The sequence below is a fragment of the Salvia splendens genome, chromosome 4 (genome assembly GCF_004379255.2).
Source record: "Salvia splendens isolate huo1 chromosome 4, SspV2, whole genome shotgun sequence".
NCBI classification, from domain to species: domain Eukaryota; kingdom Viridiplantae; phylum Streptophyta; class Magnoliopsida; order Lamiales; family Lamiaceae; genus Salvia; species Salvia splendens.
Window position 1 is genome coordinate 39,211,326 of NC_056035.1, and position 14,198 is coordinate 39,225,523.

General features: G+C 34.4%; 1 protein-coding gene across 1 annotated transcript; it reads right to left on the reverse strand.

The window, feature by feature from the left end:
* Positions 1-233: 233 nt before the first annotated feature.
* On the reverse strand, positions 234-4,665 carry LOC121799973 (suppressor of mec-8 and unc-52 protein homolog 2-like). Its single transcript, XM_042199512.1, has 11 exons — positions 4,523-4,665; positions 4,095-4,238; positions 3,936-3,985; positions 3,611-3,725; positions 3,189-3,237; positions 3,018-3,107; positions 2,488-2,556; positions 2,280-2,403; positions 1,510-1,865; positions 893-1,282; positions 234-675 (listed from the first exon to the last, which is right to left on the reverse strand). Exons 1-11 carry the CDS (start codon positions 4,567-4,569, stop codon positions 397-399), a joined length of 1,713 nt encoding a protein of 570 aa, XP_042055446.1. The 5' UTR covers positions 4,570-4,665; the 3' UTR covers positions 234-396.
* Between the last annotated feature and the right edge of the window lie 9,533 nt (positions 4,666-14,198).

Below are 14,198 nucleotides of genomic sequence, written 5' to 3' on the forward strand. Positions count from 1 at the left end.
CAAATTCCAACCTGTATTTGCTAAATTTGGCATTCAAAGGTATCGAAATTCAACTTTTCATTTACGACTATAGTCTATATGAGAAACGTTTTTATTTCTCCATTTTAATCATCTATAACAAATTGTCACTTTTTAATTTTTTTGAAAATTCTCTCTCTACTTCAATTACCTTTTTTTATTTATCTATTTTATACATATTACTAATTTCACATTTAAACAAAGTATTAAAATTATTGATCATGGACAGGTAGTATTATTCTCTATTTCTCTTGTAGAAAGGATGAGGCTCATATTTCTTCAAGTTAGAAAGTGACAGTAGTCATCATTTATAATTGTGAATCAGAATCCAAATCCAAGTAAAAAACTCAAAACTAAAAAATATGGGAAGAAGTTGCATCATATCCTTAGCTTCTTTCCAGGAGTTTCATCGCCATACGTCCTGCCATCATCATTTTTGTCGCCGCCCATCTCGGCCTTCTTCCGAGCGAGTAGTTTGTTTATCTTGTGCAGGTCATTGGTGAGCTTCTGTTCCCTGTTCTGCTTCCGGGTCTTCCGACCATCTTGCATCTTCACACCGAACTGGAATGCAGCTTTTGGCATTGCTTCCTTCTCCTCGTTGTATTTAGCCCATTCCTCTTCCGTTTCAAAGTCCCACCGGTGAAGCCGTCCCTTTGCCTGTACCAAAAATTATATCATATAGTTATTCTCCAAATGCTAAGATGATATGATCATTCCAAGGGAATTAACAAGACATTTTTTCCAGATTTGGACCATCAGAATGTTGTTCTGAGTTCCAATATGGGATTGTTTATAATCCAGAAATTTTTTTTTCCATTTTTGTGTTTGTCTATACGTGTAATTGACTTTTTAAGAAACAACAGCAAAAACTTACCCGTCCGCCCATGTCCATCTTGGACAAATCACCTTCTTCATCGCTGTCGACAACCTCACGGTTGTATTCTTGGTAACCAGGGTAGCACTCAGAGTAACTATCAGATATAAAATTAGGATCTTTCTCTCGGGCATCCTTTTCACGCAGTTGTTGAAGTCTCTGATCGTCCCTCTTAAACACAGATCCCAAGCCCCTATCCTTCTCTTCTTGGGTCATGAAACGCGGATCCTGCAGAGCATTTGGATCGGCTTGAGCTTGCATATCATAAGCCTGCATGTCTTGCTGAAGATACAGCTCAGGGTAAGCTAGTTGCTCAGCATATTGGTAATTCTGCCACTCTCCTTGGTAGCCACTAGCCAACGCTTGTGCTTGCAAAGCCTCGTATCCATCCTGAGCAGCAAAGATGAAACTCATTGAGAAGCATAGAGTAATTAAACTGAAGTGTCATGGACAAACAGAAGGAATTCATACAATTTATAAGGTACATTGCATTAGAAAACACACTGCGTTGGGGTGGTTGGGGGGGGGTATTAAAATTCAAATAATAAATAAATCAGAGAAGTCCAAAAGAGAATGACCAAAATATTTGCTTATAGCAAAAAATAACATGCACTAACCGCTTGTTCCCAACCATGAGATAGCTCAGCAGGTGGTACTGGACCATACGCAGGCTCAGCAAAGTAGGATTGTTTCTCTTTGTTCCGAGGAGATTCTTCCATATCCTCTGAAATTGGGCTGTGGCTCATATCTTTACTGGGAATAGAATAGTCTACACCATCACCCACAAAAATATCTTCCTCTTCTTTCCTAACAATGGGCGACTCCACCTTCTCTTTTGTGTCAGGATAATTCTTTCTGGGAGGTGGGGGAGGTGGTGGCAGTCGGATTTCTCCATCATTTTGATTCTTCAGAGACTCAGATTTCAAAATCCTTTCATCTTCCTCATATCCATTAGAAACAGATAAATTCTTTCCTAAAAATTACAAGTCATGTTAGAATAAGCACAACAAGACGTGTAGGGAATGGAAAGGCAAACTTAGGAGTTGCGCGATATTAAAAAGGAAGTCAAAAGAACCACAACAATAATAGAAGATTGTAAAGACAAATAAGAAAATAGCAACAATGATTGTTGTATGACAGTATCAAAATAAGAACCATCATATGTTAAATAGCACATTTTTTGTGCTATCATTGTTCTCTTTCCTGACTCCATTTTGCAATCATGCTCTTTATCTACTTAGTCTACACTGATGTTAAATAGCACATTAGCACAACAAGCTTCCAAGATCGAATATGTTTGTGGTTTAATAGATAAACTATAATGCGCATTATGACTATATAAATGGGAAACAGCTTAGACAAGTTTAACAAATGCTTGATAAAACACCTTTTCCATCTTTGTCTTTCTTTTTCTTTTTCAGAACCTTCCCCGATGAGCCAAGGCGAAGATATGACATGATCTTAGCAATTCGATCTAGCACTGAACCATCAACACTCACGGTAACCATCTCCTGGAGATAAAGGAAGGGCATAGTTTTATATAAAGTCATAAAAAATGCAAAACAAAACCAACAACAAAAAGAGGATTAAAATACCTCCGGAACAGGACAATCGGCTTTACTTCTGTGGACAGTTGTTGGAATATCATGTGAAAACCCACTTTCCTGACATACATGTAACACAAAATATTGTTTTAACATGGCTAACAAGGCAATTTTACTCAAGAAACTATTTAGGCTTCAATATCAAACAAATATGTCAGCAAATGGACGCACTCAGCCAAACTGCAGCCAAATCAGTCTTGTATAGATGCACAGTCCATCATGGTACAACAGAAAACATTAACATAATGGCATGGTGAACATAAAATATATCATTAATTCTTTGTGAGGCTAGCAGAACTATAATAATTTTGGTAGCATGAATTAAAATCATGATCCTTTGATGCTATTAGGATGGATTATCTTATCATAAGAAAAGTGCAATGGTGGAAAAGGAAGAAAATGCATATTAGGATCAATCAAGTAGCTCATGATTACTCAACTATGGATGGCTAAAAAATGTTTTTACCTCTTTTATTTCAGACTGTGAATCGATTGGACCCTACAAATATTAAATGGCTTACCATGTTAAAAATAAAAGCCATTCTTCCAGGAAGGAACATTTCATTTGTCTTGATGACTGTTTGTGGCTTGACTATGCATTGATAAACTGACTGTTATAAGAAAACTACAATTAGTTCAAAGAACACTGTAGCTTCAAAAACCAGATTCCCCAGAAGAAAGAAAATACGCACCTTTGCTGTTGCAGTGCGGAAAGTTACAGGTTGATCGTCCTTTTGTACTCTATACACAGAAGTAAAACTCCGAATCAACGAACAGGATTAAGAAATTAAATACTAGTACCAAGCCTGCACTTTTTCACCAAGTAGTCCTTTTATTCTTTGACCAATTAAATATGAAGATAGCATTGCCATTCAAGACCCAGTTGGCTTATGAAAAAATAATCCTTTTCAGAACAAATAGATCTGATAATATATACATGGGGCCTTTTTATTAGTTAGGATACAAGCCATTTAAAAAAAAAATAAGTGTGTGTGTTTGTGTGTGAACAACGTAATCTAGAAGAAATCTAAGAGGACCCAACAAGCCACAAAAGAAATGTAAGAAGTGTAGAAACAGATTCCAAGCTTCTCACGAACTGAAAAGAGTAACATACTTAGGTTTCCCATCATTCTCTTCTCCAGCATCGGGCTTTTTATCAATTTCACTTCGCACTTTATTAAGCAAAGCATAATCCAACCCTTTAACCAAATGAGTGTGCTCAACATCACCTGTATAACATAATCAGCCACTCATAAGAACCTTCGCATGAAAAAACGGGAAAGAGCTACAACTCATTAACCATTTGAGCATAAACATGGATAAGTCTAGCTCAAATAGAAACACAAGCTGCCACCAAAACATGGCAAAAAGCACTAACTATCAAAACAACAAAAATTCAGACGAAATAAGTAACTACGTAAACAACTAAAGACTCCTACCTCCAAGATATTTACTCTTCTCAATAGACAACTTGTGCGCATCAGCAGACCTGAGTAACAACAGAAGACACGCATAATAACACACTTAAAATGAAAGTGCTTTAAAATACGAAAGGCGTGCATAACTACAGCTGACGATAGTTATGGTGAGCATCTCACAATATATCAACACTTCCCGGAGGAGCAACGGCATGAAAGGACGTCAGTTCAGTGATCTCGTAATCTGGATTCTGATCTTCCCTCCGCTCTTTAGCCCGGTCCCTGTATTTCGGTAGCTCAGGCTCTTCCGGCTTCTCCTCCTTACTGAAAATAAAATCAACTTTATACTCTCAACACGATTACACCGTAACACAGCACCTCCAGTAATTATTAGAAACAAGTGCAATATCAATCAACATTCAACCGGCACGATGAACAAGCCAGGCACTAAAAGAGCTCGCGTTTTCCATCAAACCAGCTCGGAAAACTAAAATTGTGAGCTTATAGCACAACAATGGCAAGCGAAAATGCAGGAAAATAGGTGTAAAAATGAATGCAAGCACAATAATCGCAGCGAAGAAGATGAAGATGTTGAAGGAAACCCGTACTGGTGGCGCCGCACGGTTTTCTCCTTGTGATTGCGCTTCGACGACATCGCTGAGCAAGTTTCAGGTGCCGATTGATGAATAATCCGTCAAATCGGAAATTCAATTTGACGAATTTATTCGTTTTTAGGGCTTTTGCGCTTGGAAATTTTAGTACTGAAATAAGGGTATCCCTCTAAGGCGGACACGCCCAATAGCTCCGCCTCAATTTTTGTCCATAGCCCCAGTTTTATTGTCCACAGCTCCAAAATTCTATTTTCGCCACTATAGTGGACACCTCCAATAGCCCACAAATTTTGTAATTAAAATAATCGCAGTGTAAATAAATAGAAAACGAGGTAATTAGGGTCGAATATTCGTTGTATTGCAAATCGGTAAAATTATACAACGAATAATTAAAATAAAATACAACTAAAAACTCTGCCACCGTCTACTCGGTGTCGGAGTCGGCTTCCTCGTCGTCTTCTTCTTCTTCTCCTCCTCTTCTCTCGCTGCTGCCGGGCGCGGATTCCCCAAGAGCATTATCAACCAACCCCAGTCGACTCTCAATCCGAGTGAGAGTCGGGTGATTCGTCTTCGCCTCGGTGCATTTTTAGACAGTGGTTGTGTAGATAGTGAGTGGATGGATTTTGTGAAAATTGTGAAAAATAGATGGTGAGGAGTGGTATTTATAGAGGTAAATAAAAAAAAATCAAAATTGAATCCGCGGCGCCGGTTGTCCGCCCCCTATGGGCGCCGCGCCTATAGGCGCGGCTAATTCTCCCTAGCCGCGGGCTCGCCCCAACCCCGCCTATCCCACCCCTACCGCCCCCAAATGTTGTCCGCCCGCCCTCCGAACAACTTCCCCATTATAGCCGCCCGCCCTCCGCCCCAACATGCGGCTATAGCCGCGGGCTCCCCATAGTGGACACTCTTTGCGGTTAATCTATACTAATCTAAAGTGCAAGTTTGATGAAAAGTCCTTAATGCCCTTTTTGGAGGGAAAATGGAAAGATGGGGTGTCTTTTACTCAAAAATAATTTTTTAAGGCAAAAACAATTAGACAAATAATAGCCCAATAAAATGCTAACTTCTTGAAGAAGTGTTAAAACTAGGGATGTCAATGCAGCCCGCAACCCGTGGGCTGACCCGAATAACCCGCCAAATTTATAGGGTTAGGGTTGAAATTTTCTAGCCCGATAAAATTACAACCCGATTAGCCCGCACCCGATTAACCCGCAACCCGTTAGGGTCAGACCCGAAAACCCGATGGGCTGGCCCGAAAACCCGATAAAATTTCTATTGTTCTATTTGTTTGACTCCGAATTGGACAATTTCATTGATTATTTTTATAATATAGATAACTAAAAAAATAACATTCAATTTTATATTAAACATATAAATTATATATTAAATTTTTATTAATATAATAATAAATAAATAAATTAGAAACTTCTAATTCATTAATAAATATTTAAATTTATAAACATGTTTTAAAACATGCTTTAAAATATTTAAATTTATGTTTTATTTTACACAAATCTCAAATATTAGTATTTGATCATGTTTGTGTTTGAGTTTAAGTATAAATCTCAAATTTATCATAACTAAATATTTATATTTTATAAATATAACTAATTTTCGTCATTATTTATTGGATTAATCGTATGTTAATTTTATCGGTAGCAACCCGATTAACCCGCTGGGCCAGCCCGAAACCCGAGCGTTTAGGGTTAGGGTTGAACTTTTATAACCCGAAAAAATCTCAACCCGATTAGCCCGCACCCGATTGACCCGCAACCCGAGTAGGGTTGGCCCGAAACCCGGTGGGCCGGCGCGATTGACATCCCTAGTTAAAACACATTTAAATAGTGCACTACCATTAAATTTTTTTTATAATTAAGTTATTAAATTTATATATTAATTAGCCTTATATTTGAGTTAAATTGGAATTGTGCTAGAGAGTTTAGTTTGCCTTCCATTTATTTAGGTTAAAATTGAGATTTAATCATTTATTGCAATACTTTTTCTCCTAATTAATTCACAAGCTAAACGATAACACATATATGTAATGCTTACAATTTTCATCCTATATTTACTCAATTAAAGTTTTTAGTTCTTATATTTTAATTCGTCTCTAATTAAATAATACTACTAAGTTTATAGATTAAACTGAGGAATAAGATGACATTATATATATTTAAAATTAAATCTAACTTAGTATAACTTCTTAATATAAAGAGTAGTGTAAATTCTCACATTATTCAAAACAAACAAGATGCATAAAATATTATCGTTATTTTAAGTTATAGTAGTAATTTACTTTTTATACGTATATGTGGCGGAAAGTAAGAAATTTATTTTTTCCAATATAAAAATTTCATTTAGTCTTTGGAAATGTATATCAAGTTATGTTATGGTCTGAAATTAAAAGAAAGAAATAAACAGTCAACTAAAATGTGATTATTGGATAATAGTACAAATTTTCTAACTTGACTTCTCAAAGAAGTTTTAAATTTATATGATTTAAATTATTCATATATTTAATGTGGATATGCTTAATATTCTATATATTTTTTTCAAATTAATTTTTTATAAATTAAGCTATTAAATTTATATATTAATTTACCTTTTATTTGGATTAATGACTTGCATAGCACTTTCAATAAACATCTTTACTCACACATATTTTCTTTATTTGTATATCTTATTCTAATTAATTCATACTCTTTGATCATTAGTCACACATCTTATTTTTGTCATTAATTTTATTGTTTTTACTTCACTTAGATTATAAATTAAAATTGCATAAATGTTTCATTCACTGGAAAGTAGTAAATTCTTCATTTTGAGTGAGACAAGATAAATACATTTATGTTTTTTTTTTGAATCTCCATATTGCTTTCAATTCTTATTTTCTATATATTTATTATATTTTATATTTATTATTTGAAACTCTTATGTCCCGTGCATAGCTCGGGTGTTAATACTAGTTAATCTAAGGAGAGAGATGCCGTTGAGCGTTCGCGAATTGGTATGGAATTACAACTCTACCCTTACATTTAAGAAATTAAAACATGAAATGTGGGCCTTCAGTTAAGGCCCAATTAAAATTTTGCTTACAGATGGGATTTCATTGGGCTGCAGCCTAATTAAAAATTCTAAAGATATATTAGTAAAAAGTTCTTTCTAAAAATGTTCAATAAATGTGTAATTATGAAATTGTATTTATATAATAGAATCTCATAAAGTAAAAATTTAGTGGTCCGGGGACGTACTACTGACTATATTTCCCCATTCAGAATCTACCTAATTTGCACTATAATTATAATTAGAAAGAACTATGTTGATTTAACCTAATTATATTTAATTTTTAACACACCCTAGGCAACAATCATTTTGAATGTTGGCCCTAATTATATACTATGATAATATGAAGCGATCGTATATATGTGGAGTTGCCATATGGCTATTGGGAGTTGAATAATTAATAGGAATATGAATGTGACATTAAGATAAAAATAATTTGTACCTACTTTGTTACCTATATCATCTGACTTGATGAAGAACATGATCACATTGATAGGAAAACGAAAGTAAACAACCATATTCATACATTATTTAATGAGAAAGTAAATTAGCAATTATTAAGCTATGTTGGGGCTGGTCTCCGCAGGCTACATTCACTATCTTAATAAATTATTTAATTATCACCAGTGACGGAACCAGAAAATCAAATAAGTCGGGGCTGAAATTTAAAAATGCCGAAGAATAGTCTCATTTCCAATTCTTTTATGAAAATTTCTCTCTCAGTGTATATAACTAAGATATCATTCATCAATTCATCTTCCATTCTATTCAAGATCTATCTTTCTTAATAAGAATACTAGTACTATTATTTGAAGCACTTGCAATTTAATCATACCTTAATTTTTTGAAAAAATACAAGTACATAACTATAACCAACAAGAAGATTTCTTAGATAATATATATACATGTACTACTAAATTTACTAACTACAACTTGCACAATACAAATAATTTTATACTAATTTTAGTTTACCAAACTACCAAGTGGGCCAAATCCAAGTACGAATTGAGGAAAATAAAATTAAGAAACATGAGATAGAGATGAACTACTGCCAAAAATAAGATTATTTTATATGATAAAATTAATTTTATAATTTTATAAAATAGTGAACATTTACATACCCTGCTATCCATCAAAATAATTACCTTAATCGGCGACGGAGCACAGCTTTAAAGATCCGGCTGCAGGTCGTGCTCTCCTGACCAGGCGTGAACTTGTGAGGAGCAATTTAGTAACTCCAGCCGTGATTAATGATTTGCGAATTGGGCTAATTATATCAAAGAGCCAAAATCAAAAAGCAACCCAATAATAAAATTAATAGCCCAAAACTAGTAAGCCGTAGTCTTCGTCAAATTTCAATTCCAGAGAACAGTGGTGCGGCGGCATGGCTGGAGTTGGAGACTTGCAGTGCTGGCTTGGTCTGGGGCGGAGACTGGTCGGAGTTGGGCTGTATAAGGGGGGATCGGGGTCTGGTGCCGGCAAAGCCCCCGCTGGCACGGGGGTTTGTCTCTACGTGGTTTCGTCTCTGATTATCACATTAATATCTCTCTCTGCAGCAGAAGAAGATGAAAAAGAAAGATACCTGATTTTCACATTTTGTTGAATCAACATGTGAAATATGTTTGCAATGCAACAAGTGGTACAATGTATATATTTCATTGCAATTTTCCAATAATAAACTAAGTAGTAATTTTAAGCCCTCTCTATATGCATTGATATTTTTGTCGAGGCGTGTTTTTTTTTTATTTTTATTATTGATTTTTTCGACCTAAAACTTAAATATATTTGGTTAGAAACCAACATTCCACGTGAAGTTTCAGAATACTACTCTATCCGATTTGGTTTATTAACAATATTAAAAAAATACTACTATATCATGAATACACTAGATCATGCATTCGAAATTGCAATATAAGAAGTTGTTTTGAGCATTCGTAATTGCAATATAAGAAGTTGTTTTGAGCTAATTAATTAGTTCAATATTGTTAATTTGAGCTCGGCTCATTGTTATATTAGTGAGATTTGCAAAATGATGAAACTTTAATAAACAAAGTATTAAATACATGCGTTAATTATGCTACAAGGTGGCATCACTTGCCCAATTTTTTTATAACTGAGTAAGTGGTGCTACAAATTTACCTTAGCATATATTTCTCAATCTACAAATGCTCATTTGCTTTTTATGCATACACATTCTTCACTTACTCACGTCACATATACACTGATATACTACGATAACTAAAAAATAGTACTCACAAATTTACTGCCAAAAACCTTTTTTCTTCTTCTAGTGTTTGAGCATTTTTTGACCTAGACGAGTCTCACCGCGGAGGAGTACCCTCACAATGTCGGCGGCAAATAGAGAGGGAAGATGAGGGGCTAGGAGGATGCGGTGGTGGTGAAGAAGAGGGGAGTAGAGATGTGTGCATTGTGATGTTGCACGCATTTAAGTTTTTGTCTAAAAATTCACGATTTAATACTTCTTGATTGTTGTCAATAATTTATTTGTCGTTTTCACCATATGAAAACAAATACTAATAGATTACTATTTCATTTTCAAATATAAAATAAAATCAGTTTTTGAAATGAAATACCGACCAAAATAAAAACAATTAGTAGTTTTCAAACACTATCCCTATATTTGCATAAAATAAGATCTCAATTATCAGCAATTCGAACTACAAGTCGTCTTCATAATACATTATCCACAAAATCTCAATCCAATCTAATACTATAATAAATATTTATCAAAATATTCACCAATAACCACAATTCCTATATCGTGATATCAATTAAGAAGACAATTATTGGAGATGTGTATGTGTATGAAATTAATGAGAGAGAGAGAAAGCATATTACCCTTCCAAGGTTCTAGACGTGGCCTCATGTTCACATCTTTCATTTCGTTTCAATTTCCACACCCAAAAATATAGAAACCCTCAATCATTGAATTGCACTTTTTATTTATTTCAAACCTAAACAAGCAGCAATCACATTTTTTTTTAATTTATGATCACACATCTCATAACTTTTCTTTCTTTTTATTTATCTATCAATCACATTTTATATTTATGATCACACATCTTTTACACTAACTTTTCTTTTTATTTATTTATTTATTTATTATGAGCCTTTCTAGCGTATTTTCACAGTTGTTACGTGGAATACTGCTGGTGTGGTCAGCCTTGACCTCCATTAATAATAATCATAATTTTTTGGTTTGATTTTGATTTTGATTTTGATTTTGATTATGAGAATTTTCAAACAAAAATTAGCTGGATTATGTGGTCAATTCAATTGGAGATATTAACACGTTTCCATGATTTAATTTACTAATTTCTCTGACCTGTTCCTGGTAAAGGGGGATTGAGTTGTAATGATGTGAGTTGCCACAACCACAATAAACATTTTTTCTAAAAAAAATAAGATCTTGAATTATTATAAAATTATATTGCCACGGCAGAGGAAAGTGTACAGCAAAGTTTAATGTTGTTTGGTTGGTAGGTATTTCGGGTGTAGATAATAATTGTTACTATGTGATATAATATATAAAGCTCGTATTTATAAAATTTTATATGAAATCAATAATATATAGACCAATAAACATAGTGGTACATGATATGAATTTTGTGAAATAGAGATCATATTTAACTTTGTTCGAGTTTTGATTAGTATGTATAACAACAAAGGAAGAAAAAAGAGGTCAACATAGATCGACAAGGAGTAATTAAATATTTAAAATATATTTGAAAGTTTGATTTTCAATGAGAAAGAGAAAGTTTGATTAATGGAAAATGCTTAGTAGTATATTTTATAGGACTATTATATTTCTATAATTTATCGCATATTATTTAAATACAATATCATTATTTTATTAATTATTAGAAATTTAATCTTTGTAGTATAGAGATTATGTCCAAAATTGAATAGACAATAAGGGTTTGGATTTCTGTATTTTTAGTCGTTAGTATGCACAAAGAAATAAATTAAATAGTTTACATATATTGTCACGACCGCCCATACTAGGGGTGTTACAAACGAGGCGATCGTGACCAATGAACAAACATTAAGAATAGCATTTAAGGATAACAGTTCATAAGAAAGGCTCAACTTGCTTAGAAGAATAATATATCTCAGAGTGTACGATACACAGAGTGCACGCTCGAAAAAAATCAGAGTATCTCAACAATCAACAACTCAAAACAAATATTATCCCAACAATATTTGGCGAAAGAAACAATATTCAGCGGAAGCATTTCGAGAGTAGAATAATGTCATGTATGAAGACATAACATATTCTGAAACTTTCATAGACATCTTCTTCACTTTTATGCTCAACATCGCCCGCCGTCATCACTGCTCAACCTGAACATTTTTAAAAGAAATGCAGGGCTGAGTACTTCGTGTACTCAGTGGACACGTCCGAAATATATTTTCATAACAACTGATTTTGTCAAGCCACTCTTTGAGTGAACTCGGAGTTTTAGGAAAAGTCCGAGAACACTAAACATTTTTCTTTTCCTTTTTCAAAAGCGATCTTTCGATCTATTTTCCTGGAACATATGTCGTATCTGACAAACCCGATTTCACTATCTCTTGTTCATTCATCAATCCATTCATCATTCATCTTTCCTTTCATCATTCATCATATCTTAACATTCAAGTGCCGGGGAAGTGGTTACCTCCCACGGTCACCCATCAATCCATTCCATTCAAGTGTCGGGGAAGTGGTTACCTCACACGGTCACCCATCAATCCATTCCATTCATCATTCATCGTTCCTTTCATCATTCATCATATCTTAACATTCAAGTGCCGGGGAAGTGGTTACCTCCCACGGTCTCCCATCAATCCATTCCATTCATCGTTGCAGTCAAATAGTCATAGTTCAAAAACAAAATATGGCTTGACATAACCTTTTCAACTTTATTTTTCTATAAGACCGTTTTTTTTACATAACTCATCTTTCTTTCATCAAAAGAAGCACATATAACCTTCAAAACTTCAAAACTTCATCTCTTTTTTTTTCGTCGTAAACGTATTTGGATCAAAACTCATTTCTATCGGTCAAAGCCGAACTCAAGAATCAACGCAGGCTACACTTCATAAGCACTCGTAAAGCAACACATAACATCATATAATAACACCAAGCAAATAGCACTTTTCATAATACTTCACGTTAAATAGCAAGCTCGCACTTAACATCATATAATAAATAGAAAGCACATAAAACAATTCTCATAACCACTTTATAGTAAACTGAAAACCTTCATAAAAACATTTTAGTTCGAAAGCCCACATAAAAATACTTTTCGTAAAAAAAACTGTAACTTTAACAGAAAGCCCACGAAAAACTTAGTTAGAAAGCCCTACGTAAAAACTTCTCGTAAAAACTGTACGGTAACTAGAAAGCCCACCTCGTTCGTTTAAAGCCTTCACGCCGTGCTCCTCTCTTTCTCCTCTTCTCTTTCTCGGCTACGCTCACGCCGCCACCACGCTACCGCCATCGCTGCTGTATGCGCGGCGGCTCGCCGTCGCGGTCCGCCCCAGCCGCCGACGCCGTTCCCGACAGGTAGGTGGTCGGAAATTCGTTCCTCCATCCCCTCTCTTCTCTCTCTCGGATTTATCTTGATTGTGAAGTAAAGAAATGAAAAGGAGGGAGGTTATATATATAGAAAAATTTTTCATAAAAGACAAAATTTCACGTCTTTTCATTTTGATGCGACGAGTAATTAATGCGGCCGTCGTTGGAAAACGTGCCTGATGTGACATGGTTCTTATCCAACTTTTCGTCTAGATGTGACGCGGTTCTTATCCAACTTTTCGTCTTGATTTGTTGTCGAAAGTGTATTTGATACGTGGTCTATTCTTTCGTGTAGGTATCATTTTGGGCTCGTAACAATTGGGTTTCAAATTGGGCTAGGAAAGAATAATTGTTTGGCCCCAAAAGTGAAATACTTCTCTCGATAAAAGAAACAAGGTCGAAAAAATTTTCAAGTGCACAAACGACGGTCCTTTCAAGAACACAATAAAACGGTAGAAAAAGTCGGGGTGTTATATATATGCAATGCATTTAGATAATAAATAGAAACAGTGACCAATGACCATTTATTAGTCACTGTCTCACTCCCAAATTTTGTCTATCTTAAAATAATTAATTACTTCCATTTTTTGTAAACTAATGTAAAGTGTAGAGTGTAATATACTAATAACTAATAAGACCCACATTGTTCACAAAAGAATTAGACTTGCTTTATGTAAGTAATAATTTCTCATAGCCTTTTTCTTTTAATACTAGTACTGAATATGAGTAGTTATTTTTAATATGTATTTTTAATTATGTGCGTGCTCATTGTATTTATGAGCAATAAGATGCACACATTTTTAAAAGAAAAACACGTTGATGTGCATGCTCTTGCATCTTTAAATCTCATTATCAACGTAAAATACACTATACTATATCCAACTTACATGCACATAATTTTTTACAAAAACGATCATCATATAGCTAGGGTAAAAATTAGTTTCTGGGAGTAAAAATTTAATTTTCAATTAATTTAAATGTAGGAGTATCATTTTAGTGAAAACCTATTTTTTTTAATCATTATCT